This window comes from Schistocerca piceifrons, chromosome 2 (assembly GCF_021461385.2).
Source record: "Schistocerca piceifrons isolate TAMUIC-IGC-003096 chromosome 2, iqSchPice1.1, whole genome shotgun sequence".
Taxonomy (NCBI): Eukaryota; Metazoa; Arthropoda; class Insecta; order Orthoptera; family Acrididae; genus Schistocerca; species Schistocerca piceifrons.
In genome coordinates this window covers 269,666,902-269,683,867 of record NC_060139.1, presented here as the reverse complement: position 1 = coordinate 269,683,867, position 16,966 = coordinate 269,666,902, and the positions used below count along the sequence as shown (strand labels likewise).

At 40.4% G+C, this 16,966-nt stretch overlaps 1 protein-coding gene across 1 annotated transcript in view; it reads right to left on the bottom strand.

The window, feature by feature from the left end:
* The window catches only part of LOC124777874, a 79,008-nt gene that overhangs the window by 23,713 nt on the left and 38,329 nt on the right, over positions 1-16,966 (bottom strand). The window contains exon 5 of the mRNA XM_047253413.1: positions 36-164. Within this exon, the coding sequence (XP_047109369.1) occupies positions 36-164 (129 nt within the window). The remainder of the gene's footprint in view (positions 1-35; positions 165-16,966) is intronic.

Genomic DNA, 16,966 nt, shown 5'->3' with positions numbered 1-16,966 from the left:
TTATTATTTCTGTAGACGCGAAATTGTTTACTCACCGTCATACCCCTTCTGACAGACACATCTCTGGCACTCAGACACGGTTCCATGAATGACCTGGCCCTCCAGGAACGTCTTGCCTTCGTAAGTACACTGTGTGACATTCCGTGGGCTCTTGGTGTCATTTGCTGCAAAATAAAATATACGTATTTAATTTACTAACAGTTTGATGTAACGTACATAAATGAAGATAAAAGTGTCTAAACTGCTACAGTCTATGAGTGTTTAGCAGAATTTTTGCACCCTAGCAGAAACGTATTTCTATTTTCGCATGGTGGGCGTCTTCTGAAGCAGCTGTTACGTGTCAGTTAACTTCATGTAAGCTACGATGGTTATTCTTCGTAAAACCAAAACGGTTAAGTAAATGGAGGACTTAACAGCAATATGTGTCTACTGCCTTTATAATGTCGTTTTTACTATACCGATGATCATGGCTTCAGCCTCTATTTCAAGGCCTCCTTTCCGGTGTCATCACACCAAAAACGGGAATCTCCGGAAGCTGTAATACATGCTTATGGGCAGTTTTAATTAACACCTCCAAAAAATTACTTTTGTAACTAATTCTTTTTTATTCGTTTTAATTTTCTATTTTTTATGTTTATTTTTTATTTGTCATTTTTTGCGTTTGTTTGTTTGAAATTTCCTGGCAGATTAAAAGGAGCGCCGAACCGGAAGTCGAAGCTAGAAACCTTTCCTTTCGCAGGCAAATGCTCTATCGTCTAAGAAATCCTTCTTTTCTTGCATATTTAGGGCCTCCCTTTTCCCATCACAGCCTGCAAGGGTACATTACCCTTACATAGTACCGATCATGCACTACGCAGCGATCATAAAATTAAAGCAATGACTGCAGTGCAGTCAACAATGTGCGAGTGGGTGAGCGAGAGTCGAGTGTTAAGAGTCCGTGAGTTGAAATCGGGTGTGCGAGAGGCCAGAGCGGGTGCTCGGTAACGAGGTTGGAGATTAGTGGCAGAATATAGGCGTAATGGCACACAGTATTTGACTCCTGTTGAGTGTTTCTAAATGTTGGTTTACGAAAGGGTGTTTTTAATTAATAAAATCCAGTAATTGTGAAAGGAGATGATATCATTTAGTAGCTTTCCTTAGATTTCACAAGAATAGAAGGACACGACAGTAAGCCTCTTGAAAAGGAGCTATTACCTATTATTGTAAAATAATTAAATATAACTTCACATTCAGCGTATGCGAATAATAAATTTCGGCACGTGCGTCGGACTTCGATTCCACAGCAATCTTCGGAAACGACGGAGAAGACGGAGAAGACAACACAGCAAACGGTGAGTCTGCAGCATTTCAGCACAGCAGCTCTTCGAAATTAAATGAATTCAACGTTGTGTAGGAATGAACAGGAATAGGAACAATCAATAGTGATACTGACTTTTAAGTAGCAAGTGAACGTTTCAATTAAGTGCAGGCATAAGTTGTAACGAACAGTGATTTTTGTGAACAGAGTTAATATGGCTAATTCAGAACAAAACGGTAGTGTTACTGAAGGTGAGGGAGGACGATTTAATAACGTGGTTGACGGAGTACAAATTAATGTGATGGAAAATACTACAGTTAATTCGACAGAGGACATTAGTATTGTCAGTTTTGATTTACCTTAAAGATGTTCAACACCAGTGGCTATCCAGCAAACAGGAACTGCTATTGTCAGTAAAGACTGCATGTGTCAATTGTTAGAAGCATTCAAAAATGCTTATGAGCAAAATAGACAGGTGCGAGTAGAAATAACAAAATTTTGTGAGGAACCCAAAAAGTTCCATGAGGAAACCAAAAATGATTATCAGACACTAACTAATGCGATTAGTAATTTGCGAGCGGACTCACCAGCTCATTTGAACGAAAGCATGATGAGCTCCGAAAAGAATGTCAAGACAGACATATGGCCATTAGCAGCGAAATTTCATATCTTATGGCTCTGAGCATTATGGGACTTAACATCTATGGTCGTCAGTCCCCTAGAACTTAGAACTACTTAAACCTAACTAACCTAAGGACATCACACATCACCCAGTCATCACGAGGCCGAGAAAATCCCTGACCCCGCCGGGAATCGAACCCGGGCGCGGGAAGCGAGAACGCTACCGCACTTCAGATCTTAAAATACAGGTTAATGGACGGTGCAGGCAAACGGAAGATTCTGTTAGTAAAGTTAATGACAAAGTTAAGGTTCAAGATGACGAAATTGTCAAAATTAAAAGTTCTTGTAAAACCAAAAAAGAGTCAATAATAAGATGGTTAGCGGCGTACAAACGCGATGCGATGAAGTAAGTGATGAGGTGGATGAGATACGAGAAAAGGTAACAAACAACGACACACTGTCAAAAGGAATTAGTAAAGAAATTTTGTGTGATAAAATTAATGCAGTATCACGGGAATCAGATAGCAATACTGTTGGTTTGACGCAAGTAATTGTTGACAATGGTATGACCGGTTGAAAATTTCATGACTATGAACCGAAACACCCACTTGCGTTCATTAAACAATTGAAACATGCGTTTCGGAGGCATTATAAGGAACGTGCTAAAATCGATACTTTCGTCAGTCACATGAAGGATGAGGCACATATTTGGCGTATAAGTGTATCCGACAATTACGCCAAGTATGAAAAATTTTCCCCCCCATGAACCATGGACCTTGCCGTTGGTGGGGAGGCTTGCGTGCCTCAGTGATACAGATGGCCGTACCGTAGGTGCAACCACAATGGAGGGGTATCTGTTGAGTGGCCAGACAAACATGTGGTTCCTGAAGAGGGGCGGCAGCCCTTTCAGTAGTTGCAGGGGCAACAGTCTGGATGATTGACTGATCTGGCCTTGTAACAATAACCAAAACGGCCTTGCTGTTCTGGTATTGCGAACGGCTGAAAGCAAGGGGAAACTACAGACGTAATTTTTCCCGAGGGCATGCAGCTTTACTGTATGGATAAATGATGATGGCGTCCTCTTGGGTAAAACATTCCGGAGGTAAAATAGGCCCCCATTCGGATCTGCGGGCGGGGACTACTCAAGAGGACGTCGTTATCAGGAGAAAGAAAACTGGCGTTCTACGGATTGGAGCGTGGAATGTCAGATCCCTTAATCGGGCAGGTAGGTTAGAAAATTTAAAAAGGGAAATGGATAGGTTAAAGTTAGATATAGTGGGAATTAGTGAAGTTCGGTAGCAGGAGGAACAAGACTTTTGGTCAGGTGATTACAGGGTTATAAATACAAAATCAAATAGGGGTAATGCAGAGGTAGTTTTATAATGAATAAAAAAATAGGAGTGCGGGTTAGCTACTACAAACAGCATAGTGAACGCATTATTGTGGCCAAGATAGACACAAAGCCCATGCCTACTACAGTAGTACAAGTTTATATGCCAACTAGCTCTGCAGATGATGAAGAAATTGATGAAATGCATGATGAGATAAAAGAAATTATTCAGGTAGTGAAGGGAGACGAAAATTTAATAGTCATGGGTGACTGGAATTCGTCAGTAGGAAAACGGAGAGAAGGAAACATAGTAGGTGAATACGGATTGGGGGGAAGGAATGAAAGAGGAAGCAGCCTTGTAGAATTTTGCACAGAGCATAACTTAATCATAGCTAACACTTGGTTCAAGAATCATAAAAGAAGGTTGTATACCTGGAAGAATCCTGGAGATAATAAAAGGTATCAGATAGATTATATAATGGTAAGACAGAGATTTAGGAACCAGGTTTTAAATTGTGAGACATTTCCAGGGGCAGATGTGGATTCTGACCACAATCTATTGGTTATGAACTGCAGATTGAAACTGAAGAAACTGCAAAAAGGTGGGAATTTAAGGAGATGGGACCTGGATAAACTGAAAGAACCAGAGGTTGTAGAGAGTTTCAGGGAGAGCATAAGGGAACAATTGACAGGAATGGGGGAAAGAAATACAGTAGAAGAAGAATGGGCAGCTCTGAGGGATGAAGTAGTGAAGGCAGCAGACGATCAAGTAGGTAAAAAGACGAGGGCCAATAGAAATCCTTGGGTAACAGAAGAAATATTGAATTTAATTGATGAAAGGAGAAAATATAAAAATGCAGTAAATGGGGCAGGCAAAAAGGAATACAAACGTCTCAAAAATGATATCGACAGGAAGTGCAAATTGGCTAAGCAGGGATGGCTAGAGGACAAATGTAAGGATGTAGAGGCTTGTCTCACTAGGGGTAAGATAGATACTGCCTACAGGAAAATTAAGGAGACCTTTGGAGAGAAGAGAACCACTTGTATGAATATCAAGAGCTCAGATGGCAACCCAGTTCTAAGCAAAGAAGGGAAGGCAGAAAGGTGGAAGGAGTATATAGAGGGTTTATACAAGGGCGATGTACTTGAGGACAATATTATGGAAATGGAAGAGGATGTAGATGAAGACGAAATGGGAGATATGATACTGCGTGAAGAGTTTGACAGAGCACTGAAAGACCTGAGTCGAAACAAGGCCCTGGGAGTAGTCAACATTCCATTAGAACTACTGATGGCCTTGGGAGAGCCATTCATGACGAAACTCTACCATCTGGTGAGGAAGATGTATGAGACAGGCGAAATACTCTCAGACGTCAAGAAGAAAGCAGGTGTTGACAGATGTGAAAATTACCGAACTATCAGTTTAATAAGTCACAGCTGCAAAATACTAACGCGAATTCTTTACAGACGAATGGAAAAACTGGTAGAAGCGGACCTCGGGGAAGATCAGTTTGGATTCCGTAGAAATGTTGGAACACGTGAGGCAATACTAACCTCACGACTTATCTTAGAAGAAAGATTAAGAAAAGGCAAGCCTACATTTCTAGCATTTGTAGACTTAGAGAAAGCTTTTGACAATGTTAACTGGAATACTCTCTTTCAAATTCTGAAGGTGGCAGGGGTAAAATACAGGGAGCGAAAGGCTATTCACAATTTGTACAGAAACCAGATGGCAGTTATAAGAGTCGAGGGGCATGAAAGGGAAGCAGTGGTTGGGAAAGGAGTGAGACAGGGTTGTAGCCTCTCCCCGATGTTATTCAATCTGTATATTGAGCAAGCAGTAAAGGAAACAAAAGAAAAATTCGGAGTAGATATTAAAATTCATAGAGAAGAAATAAAAACTTTGAGGTTCGCCGATGACATTGTAATTCTCTCAGAGACAGCAAAGGACTTGGAAGAGCAGTTGAACGGAATGGACAGTGTCTTGAAAGGAGGATATAAGAAGAACATCAACAAAAGCAAAACGAGGATAATGGAATGTAGTCAAACTAAATCAGGTGATGCTGAGGGAATTAGATTAGGAAATGAGACCCTTAAAGTAGTAAAGGAGTTTTGTTATTTAGGGAGCAAAATAACTGATGATGGTCGAAGTAGAGAGGATATAAAATGTAGACTGGCAATGGCAAGGAAAGCGTTTCTGAAGAAGAGAAATTTGTTAACATCGAGTATAGATGTAAGCGTCAGGAAGTCGTTTCTGAAAGTATTTGTATGGAGTGTAGCCATGTATGGAAGTGAAACATGGACGATAACTAGTTTGGACAAGAAGAGAATAGAAGCTTTCGAAATGTGGTGCTACAGAAGAATGCTGAAGATAAGGTGGGTAGATCACGTAACTAATGAGGAGGTATTGAATAGAATTGGGGAGAAGAGAAGTTTGTGGCACAACTTGACTAGAAGAAGGGATCGGTTGGTAGGACATGTTTTGAGGCATCAAGGGATCACAAATTTAGCATTGGAGGGCAGCGTGGAGTGTAAAAATCGTAGAGGGAGACCAAGAGATGAATTCACTAAGCAGATTCAGAAGGATGTAGGTTGCAGTAATTACTGGGAGGTGAAGGAGCTTGCACAGGATAGAGTAGCATGGAGAGCTGCATCAAACCAGTCTCAGGACTGAAGACCACAACAACAACAACACAACAACATAAAGAATTTGAAACAGCATTCTTGAAATAATTTTGGTTTAAAGGAAAACAGTGGGATGTAAAATCAAAAATTCTCACACCGCCGAACTATGCAAGACATCACGGTAAATGCGTGAATTTATGCAAAGGTACTGGAATGACAATGCGTACTTGGACGATCCGGTTAAAGAAGAAGAGCTGATGCTTATATTAATCCAGAAATTACCATTTTTGGTGGGTGAGAAGTTAGCACTCACACCACAGTTCATAATGGAGCAAGTGTGTTTGCTAATTGACCGGATGGAAGCGCTCAGTGTCGAACGGGAACAACGTGAGCGAAACAGTAACAGTAATTACCCGAATCGTCAAAAAGGGCCCATCGCGGGAAGAAATTCCAAGCTGCGGACGACCGATAGTGTTTGATGATGATAGACACAGAAGAAACAGATACAATGTACAAGACGGATTCAGGTCAAATCATCCGCCGAACTGGCCACGCAATCACAGAGAAAGACAGCATCGATCGCCAGAACGTGCAAGAAGCCGCGATCTCAATCAGCGAGATTCTGAACAGTTAAACTAAGCAAAGTTTCGGAGACGACCCGCTCCGAAATTCTGTCACAGGGACAAGGGTCGGATATTATGATAAATGCCATAAAGTGTGAACATGTAAATGACGTCAAAGAGGATTTGTGCCGAGAAGATGAAGAGACTACTAAAGAAAATCTGATGCCATTTGAAGAGGTAGAAGTATGTGGTATTGTTGTGGATGCATTAATTGATTCAGCTAGCTAGGGAAGTGCTATTTCTGAAAACCTATCTGCTCAATTAAACAATCTTTTAACCATTCCCACATTTCCTGTTAACGGCGTACGTATTTTCAGTGCAGCTGGAAACCGAAGCAAACCAATTAAAGGACCACTAAGATTTCGTATTCAAGGGGACGAATATGAGCACAGTGTGTTAATCGTTGGTTCTCTCAATGTCGCACTAGTTCTCGGAGTTGATTGGTTGTCAGAGATGAGATGCGGTATTAATTTTGAGGAGAATCGACTGCGGACACGGAAAGATAATGAAGAAAGAATTGTATTTAAGGGATTTATTGTGGGTGATGATAAGGTTGGCTCTGAGCACTATGGGACTCAACTGCTGAGGTCATTAGTCCCCTAGAACTTAGAACTAGTTAAACCTAACTAACCTAAGGACATCACACACATCCATGCCCGAGGCAGGATTCGAACCTGCGACCGTAGCGGTCTCGCGGTTCCAGACTGCAGCGCCAGAACCGCGCGGCCACTTCGGCCGGCTGATGATAAGGGCGCTGCGGGCGTGAAGATAAGGATGATAAGTTATAGAGGAGAAGATGAAACTGTAACTTTAAACAGTTCTGAGAACTACGCTAAGCAGCTAGAGAGGAACGAGAAGGGTACTCTAAATTGTGTTCGAACCAAGTTTCGAGTATTGGTGGATTTGACTGAAGCAGAACAAGAAGAACTGAGGCAACTACTGAGAGGCTACGTCGACATATCTTCAAAGGTAACGGGATTAATTGAGGGATGTGTTTGTAAAATTAAAGTAAAGGAACATGAACCATTCCGCAGTAAGCCATATGCGATACCATTGGCAAAAAAGGAAGCTGTTAACAAGGAAATACAGAGGATGCTGAATAATCAAATAATTGAGCGCAGAGATAGCGAATATTCAAACCCAATGCAAACTGTAGCAAAGAAGGATGGCACAGTTCGCATTGTTCTTGACGCCCGTGCAATGAATCGCATAATTTTACCACAGCGTGATGTCAGAAAATCTGGAATTTTTGTTACAAGGATTTAAAGGAGTCCAACATCTAAGTAGCCTTGATTTAACTAGTAGTTACTGGTAATTACTGCTACAAGAGAATAGTAGGAAGCATACAGCATTTCTTTATAATGGGAGAAGTTACCAGTTTCAGAGAATGCCTTTTGGTCTGTCGATTTCTTCATCGGCTTTTATGAGAGCACTGGACAAAGTTTTAGGCGAAGATTTGTCGAAATATGTGGACGATATTTTGATTAGCACAGCTTCATGGGAAGAACCTGTGGAAATTATTCATCGGGTACTTCAGGCATTTAGGGAAGCTGGAGTGGTTGTTAACCTGGAAAAATCGGAATTCGCCAAGTTGCAAATTAAATTCCTTGGGCATATTACTTCGTCACGAGGGATTGAACTAGATCCAACAAAAATGGACACAGTAAGAAATTTTCAGTCACCTAAGTATCGTAAGCAACTTAAGTCGGTTTTTGGCTTCTGCAACTTTTATCCTCATTATTTTTCTGGATGCTGCTTATCTTCTTATATCTTAATGGACTTGCTGAGAAAGGATGCTATATGGAAATGGACTCAACATCAGGAAGCATTTGATTTATTAAGAAACCAACTGTGTGAAACACCTGTCCTTCACCACCCTGATTTAAGTAAAAAGTTTTACCGTGGGACCGATTCAAGTGATTATGCTCTTGGCGCGGAATTATATCAAGTAATTTAAGTCAATGGAGTTATTGAACATAATACTATTGCATTTGCGAGTTGCGTACTCACGAACTGGGAGCGAAAACATACTGTCACGAAAATAGAAGCACTTTCTGTCGTTTGGAGTTTCGAAAAGTTTCGTTTTCACCTATTTGGAAGGCATACTGTCATAATGACAGATCACAAAGCATTATCATTCTTGATGAGTTGCAAATTGATGCACAACAGGCTAACCCTGTGGTCATTAACGCTTCAGCAATAAAGTTTTGAGATTCAGTATAAACCAGGAAAGCAGAACGTCGTGCCGCATGCGCTGTCAAGGCTATCAGAAGGAAAAGATTAATGTTGCGCATCCATGCCAGAAACATATAAGGATTCATTTTATGCGAGGTGTCGAAGGCGAGCTTCATATACGCAATATTCTGCGGAACATCTACATCTACATCTACATGTATACCCCGCAAGCCACCCAACGGTGTGTGGCGAAGGACACTTTACGTGCCACTGTCATTACCTCCCTTTCCTGTTCCAGTCGGGTATGGTTCGCGGGAAGAACGACTGCCGGAAACAAGAACAGCATGCAGACGAAATATTGAAGATGATTAAAGAAAAATATGATGATCCGAAGGCCGAGGGTAGCCACAAGATACGTCAATATTATTTAAAACAAGATGGCGTCATTTACTGTCGAAGCGACATGAATTCTGATCATTGGAGGCCATGTATACCCAAACATGTTGTGTACGAATTAACAATATATGTGCTCGTGAGCTATGCTCATTTTGGACCACGTAAATGTATACTAAAATTGCAAGAGAACGTCATCTCCGATAACATGGCACGGAAAGTACGATAAATTTTAAAATCTTGACGAGATAGTGAAGCCGATTACGTACATAGTCGGTAATTTAGTACTTATTCGAACTCGCATTAAATCGTCAAGTGCAAATGAAGAGATAAAAAAGTTTCATCTCTACCACCGAGGACCATTCAAAATTAGAAAACTTGTTCACCCTAATTCGGTTGAAACTGAAATGGTGCATCTGGTCAGTATCATAGCCTACAACATGTAGAAAACATTCAACTGCATCATTTGTAGGAAGTGTTGCAAGACAACAGATGCTCTGTCGAAAAGTGAACGTTGTGTTATTTGTGAACATATCATTTTGTCTGTTTGAAAGTAAATGGACAATAGTCGGTAACTATTGTGAGTTCATTATAGTGGACAATAGCAGATAGCCATTGTGAGCTAGATGCAATCAGTTTTAAACATTTTGTGCCATCAAGAAAACATTGTACAGTGCTTGAGCCACAGAAGCGTCCATAAGCAATAATAGGGACGCGTGGTGCGAGAGTTGTGTTTACTACACACTGATGTGAACGCGCGGTGTGTTTTGTTTCCCAGCCGCCAAATTCCCTTTCGTGTTTGTATGTTGGCGAACCGACATGGAGCCACCGACGTGAAGCGATGCGCGTGCAGCTCGGTCGTCACTTGTCGCTAGTGCAGCAGTGGATCTGCAACGCCTCCCAGGACATAGCACGCAGCGCGACCGTCGCTTGTTCCAGCGCTGCGCTAGTGCGGAACCATGGGATGCTGATCAACAAGCTTCATGACGCGGGAGTCGCTGTCATGATGCCGTAACGAGAATTCCACCAAATTGCAGAGACAACGATTCTACAGACCCCAGCGGCTTCTATGCCACAGCCTTGTAATTCATCGAAAGCAACGAATACGTGTGTTTTGCATCGCATCCTACAGGAAAGTAAAAAAGCTGAGTAACCAGTGATGTGGTGGTGTATCCCTGGCGGCGTCGATGCCACAGCCCAGTGCATCTTGAACCAGTGTGTTTGCTTGTGATTTACGACTCACTGCATAGGCAGGGACCTAAAGCAAAGTAATTAGATATGAAGTGCTATGTAACAAAGCGTTTCCAATGTGATTATTTGCTTATGGTTTACTCTCCAAGGTTTGTGCTTTTTGCCAAATTTATTGTGTTTCTGACCCTGTAAACTCTGTGCCAAAATCTAACAGTAACAGATTTTCAAAATATGCTGCCACTAGGACTATAAATTTATGTGGGGTAGTAACAGAATATTTTCCTGTCAATATTGTGCAGTAGTTAGAGTGGTCTGTTTATTATTTTGCTTACTTTCGAATCAGTTAGACCTATGTTTCTATTCATTGAATACTGTGATTTATATTCAATTCATTCTGACAAATTACATCAATAGTCAATAGTAACAGACAATTGTTAATTAATGTGTCACATTTAGCCATGCTATTTCAATGGGATGTTACAGCATTTGGTCTCATGCTGCTATGTTATTTCAGTGAGATTATGCAGTATACACAAGCATTTGTGAGTAACCTGAATTATCTTGTTGCTAGCTAGTGATTGATTGAATGAGCTAATTGATTTTAATGCAGTGTGATACTAACTTTAATTTATTAAATGCCATTTTCCATTTGCAAATATAAACAAATGTTGTAAATAGGGACTCCATTGAGAATTATTCTTAATCAGTTGAGGTTCTACATTGATAAACAAATAGTTTTGACTAACTACTGTAATTTTATAACGTTAAATTTTACATTTTTTGTCTTTTTTGTCATTATATGTATTTTTTAACTTCAGTATTCAGATCTAATGTCACCATTACATTTTATCATATAAAAGTATTATTTTGGTGGGGATACGTAAGGGCGCAGTACCCTTACATAGTATCGATCATGCACTATGCAGCGATCGTAAAATAAAGGAAAGATTGCAGTGCAATCAACAATGTGCGAGTACGTGAGCGAGAGTCGAGTGTTAGAGTTCGTGAGTGGAAATAAGGTGTGTGAGAGGCTAGAGATGGTTGCTCGGTAACGAGGCTGGAGTTTAGTAGCAGAATATAGGCGTAATGGCACATAGTATTTGTTTCCTGTTGAGTGTTTATAAATGTAGGTTTATGAAAGGATGTTTTTAATTAATAAAATCCAGTATTTGCCAAAGGAGATGTTATAATTTAGTAGTTTTCCTTAGTTTTCACAAGACCAGAAGGGCATGACAACAAATTTCATGAAAGGGCTATTACCTATTATACTAAATTAATTAAATATAACTTCATCTTCAGCCTATGTGAATAATAAAGTTTGGTGCAAAACTGGAGGGAGGTTATAAGCCCTTCTTTCGCTCACCACACATCACTTACTCTGGCCTAGATTCTCCACTGTTGAACTGTAATTCTTTCTGGTGTATAATATTTTCTCTGAAAAATTAAATCCAAATTGTGAGGCCCTCTTGTAATTCATTCTAAAATTTGACACATATTTATTTAATGTTATATGCTATTTGTTGTCTCACTACTAGCATTAAAGAAGATTAACTCTGCTGACCCCTACCGAGGCTTCAGTAACCTGCTCAGTCCTCATTTAACATAGAACCTACACCCAGCTTTTAATATTTATGGCACATGGCAAACTAATCTTGTTGTCCCTGAGTGTAATGTGCGCATTACACCATGTGCTTTGTCTTTATCACTTGTCTTCGTTTCTGCATGCTCCCAGTAGTCGCAGCACCTTCTTGAAAAAAGCTATTTATTACACTGTATGTATGGCTTCACAAAATAATTGTAATTTCTGCTTGTTTCTAGCAATTTTCTACTACAGTGTTTTAGAATATGATATTATAATATACAATAAACAATGAAAAAATTGATTCGTTATTTCTAGAGTATATGATCTTTCTAATGTAGCACTGGTTCCACACTCGCCAACAACTACACACCCACAAGAGAGAATACATCAGGAAGAGGAGACTGAAGAAGAAAGAAAAATCTGATAAAGATGATGCAGGTCCAAAGAGGAAGTGCCCCAGAACAACAAAGCCTGTGCCACCTAAACATAATTGATGTAAGGCTTTTCAGATGTAGGTTGCCTTGATATTAGGGTTTTACATATGTGCAGTGTGCTACATGAAAAACATATCTCTCTTTCACAAAAAACTGGTTTTTGCAATTTCATAAAAATGGCAAAATTATGAAGGATTTTCTGATTGTGTTTTCACATAAAATAAAATAACTTTTCTGGTCATTTATAAGAATATTTGTGTATTTCAATTACCAGTTCATAAAACCCATGAAAGCAAACATTAAAATCACTTTAATACTGGGACAAAAAAAAAACAAATTAGCCTCCAGACATAGTACAATCTAAATGCAGTAAAATTTTACTAAAAATAACTCCAAGTTTTTTATTTTAGTATTTGAGTTTATTTCATTCCAGAAAATGGCATTGACCATCAACATACATTTTTCATTTATAAAATCTAAGCTCAGAATTTTTTTCCTTTCATTTCCCTCAATCCACATGTGGAGGGATGAGCTGTCAACAGTACAACATTCCACTCTTCAGCCAAGAGCTTAAAAAAAAGTAACAAAAGCCAAACATAAATTATCAAAACGCGAAGAATTTTCAGTGATTTTAAGAAGTACAATTGAGTTTTGTCAGCAATTACATTGTATTTTTAAAAAATATTAAAATGGGAGGAGTAAATGTTAAAAAACACAATATATGTGCAGCTATTAACATACTGCCGAAAGGCAAACAATCTCTAGAGAAATAGCGCTGCACTCTGACTTAAAATCTGCAGGACCTGCAGTGGGAGAAAAGGATTTGGGAAGGAGAGAATGCATTCTATAGGACTGACAGTTATGGGCTGAAAAATACAGGCAGTCCTTAAGGTAAGGAACTACTGGAAAGAAGGCAGATGTTGGGATGAGTAGCAGGAAAACAGATGGTGAGGAGGAATCTAATGAATGGGCGGATACAAAGAATGGACAGGATGGGGAGAGGTGGATAAAGAAAAGGGAGGGGGAGATCTGATGTGAAGTGAGTTCAACAGGCAATTGTAGCTGGTAGGATAAACAAATGTTGGGGAGGGGGGGGGGGTGCGAGAAATGTCAGAGTCTGGGATAGGATCTGGAGTGTGTGCAGCTGGAGGGATGATGTGATGTGTTTGTAAACATGTGGCATTAAACTGTGATTGGTGATCACACGGGAAACATTATGGTTATTGGAATCTTAATTTGCAGTTTCTATCAGATATGCAGAGGTTTTCGATGCGAGTGAGGAAGGGTGGTACTTTGAAGAACTGGTGGAGGAACTATCTGGGGGAAGGTAAACATAAGTTGAAAATGAGGTGGAGTACATGACATTCAAGAATTTGGAGGGCACGACAAGCATAGACAAGGACAGGTCAGGTCAAGGTTTTCCTATGTGTGGAGGACAGTGACTGTAATTACCAAGTTTAGCCAGGTAGCAGTTTTAGCCTATTGTGGGCTTTGTGTTGGATTGTTAGTAGGTGAGATTTTCATTTTAGTTGTCGGTCAGGGTGTTCTACTTTATTACTGAATTGGATGGGATGGTCATAAATGGTAAGATACAGAAGGTGATCATTTTCCATACTGTAGTTATTGCCTCCCCCCCCCCCCCCCCCATGAACGATGGACCTTGCCATTGGTGGGGAGGCTTGCATGCCTCAGTGATACAGATGGCCGTACCGTAGGTGCAACCACAATGGAGGGGTATCTGTTGAGAGGCCAGACAAACATGTGGTTCCTGAAGAGGGGCAGCAGCCTTTTCAGTAGTTGCAGGGGCAACAGTCTGGATGATTGACTGATCTCGCCTTGTAACAATAACCAAAACGGCCATGCTGTGCTGGTACTGCGAATGGCTGAAAGCAAGGGGAAACTACAGCCGTAATTTTTCCCGAGGACATACAGCTTTACTGTATGATTGAATGATGTTGGCGTCCTCTTGGGTAAAATATTCCGGAGGTAAAATAGTCCCCCATTTGGATCTCCGGGCGGGGACTACTCAAGAGGACGTCGTTATCAGGAGAAAGAAAACTGGCGTTCTACGGATTGGAGCGTGGAATGTCAGATCCCTTAATCGGGCAGGTAGGTTAGAAAATTTAAAAAGGGAAATGGATAGGTTAAAGTTAGATATAGTGGGAATTAGTGAAGTTCGGTAGCAGGAGGAACAAGACTTTTGGTCAGGTGATTACAGGGTTATAAATACAAAATCAAATAGGGGTAATGCAGGAGTAGCATTAATAATGAATAAAAAAATATGAGTGCAGGTAAGCTACTACAAACAGCATAGTGAACGAATTATTGTGGCCAAGATAGACACAAAGCCCATGACTACTACAGTAGTACAAGTTTATATGCCAACTAGCTCTGCAGATGATGAAGAAATTGATGAAATGTATGATGAGATAAAAGAAATTATTCAGGTAGTGAAGGGAGACGAAAATTTAATAGTCAAGGGTGACTGGAATTCGAGAGTAAGAAAAGGGAGAGAAGGAAACATAGTGGGTGAATATGGATTGGGGGAGAGAAATGAAAGAGGAAGCCGTCTGGTAGAATTTTGCACAGAGCATAACTTAATCATAGCTAACACTTGGTTCAAGAATCATAAAAGAAGGTTGTATACTTGGAAGAATCCTGGAGATACCAGAAGGTATCAGACAGATTATATAATGGTAAGACAGAGATTTTGGAAACAGGTTTTAATTGTAAGACATTTCCAGGGGCAGATGTGGATTCTGACCACAATCTATTGGTTATGAACTGCAGATTGAAACTGAAGAAACTGCAAATAGGTGGGAATTTAAGGAGATGGGACCTGGATAAACTGAAAGAACCAGAGGTAGTAGAGTGTTTGAGGGAGAGCATAAGGGAGCAATTGACAGGAATGGGGGAAAGAAATATAGTAGAAGAAGAATAGGTAGCTCTGAGGGATGAGGTAGTGAAGGCAGCAGATGATCAAGTAGGTAAAAAGACGAGGGATAGAAGATATCCTTGGTTAACAGAAGAAATATTGAATTTAATTGATGAAACGAGAAAATATAAAAATGCAGTAAAGGAGGCAGGCAAAAAGGAATACAAACGTCTCAAAAATGAGATCAACAGGAAGTGCAAAATGACTAAGCAGGGATGGCTAGAGGACAAATGTAAGGATGTAGAGGCTTGTCTCACTAGGGGTAAGATAGATACTGCCTACAGGAATATTAAAGAGACCTTGGGAGAGAAGAGAACCACTTGTATGAATATCAAGAGCTCAGATGGAAACCCAGTTCTAACAAGGGAACCTCCCCATCGCACCCCCCTCATATTTAGTTATAAGTTGGCACAGTTCATAGGCCTTGATAAACTGAACACAGATCAATTGAGCAAACAGGAATAAGTTGTGTGGAACTGTGAAAAAATAAGCAAAATATACAAACTGAGTAGTCCATGAGCCACATAAGCAACATCATGGACAATATGAGCTCTAGAGCGCCGTGGTAGCGTGAGAAGCTGCTAAATGTGAGGTCCTTGATTCAAGTCTTCCTTCTGGTGAAAATTTTACTTTCTTTATTTTTACAAAGTTATCATCTGTCCGTTCGTTCATTGACGTCTCTGTTCACTGTAATAAGTTTAGTGTCTGTGTTTTTGCGACCGCATCGCAAAACCGTGCGATTAGTAGACGAAAGGACGTGCCTCTCCAATGGGAACCAAAAACATTTGATCGCAAGGTCATAGGTCAACCGATTCCTCCACAGGAAAACACATCTGATATATTCTATACGACACTGGTGACGGCATGTGCGTCACATGACAGGAATATGTTGCCGACTCACCTAACTTGTACACTTGGCGAATGGGTAAAAAGATTCTTTTACCTTACCCGATTTAGGTTTTCTTGTGGATGTGATAATCACTCCCAAAAAAGTGATGAAAACAGAAGAGTTTGTCACATAAACTGAAAATAAAAAGTTAAACTTTTCACTCGATGGAAAATTTGAACCAAGGACCTTTCGTTCCGCAGCTGCTCACGCTACCACGAGACCACGGCGCTCCTGCGGTCACAGTATCCTTGATGTTGCCTATGTTTTCATGGACTACTCAGTTTGTATATTTTGCTTACTTTTTCGATAGTTCCACACAACTTTTCATGTTTTCTCGATTGATCTGTGTTCAGTCTTTGAAGGCCTATCCACTGTGCCAACTTATAACTAAATCTGAGGGGGGGTGCGATGGGGAGGTTCCCTTGTAAGCAAAGAAGGGAAGGCAGAAAGGTGGAAGGAGTATATACAGGGTTTATACAAGGGCGATGTACTTGAGGACAATATTATGGAAATGGAAGAGGATGTAGATGAAGACGAAATGGGAGATAAGATACTGCGTGAAGAGTTTGACAGAGCACTGAAAGACCTGAGTCGAAACAAAGCCCCGGGAGTAGTCAACATTCCATTAGAACTACTGATGGCCTTGGGAGAGCCATTCATGACAAAACTCTACCATCTGGTGAGGAAGATGTATGAGACAGGCGAAATATCCTCAGACTTCAAGAAGAAAGCAGGTGTTGACAGATGTGAAAATTACCGAACTATCAGTTTAATAAGTCACAGCTGCAAAATACTAACGCGAATTCTTTACAGACGAATGGAAAAACTGGTAGAAGCGGACCTCGGGGAAGATCAGTTTGGATTCCGTAGA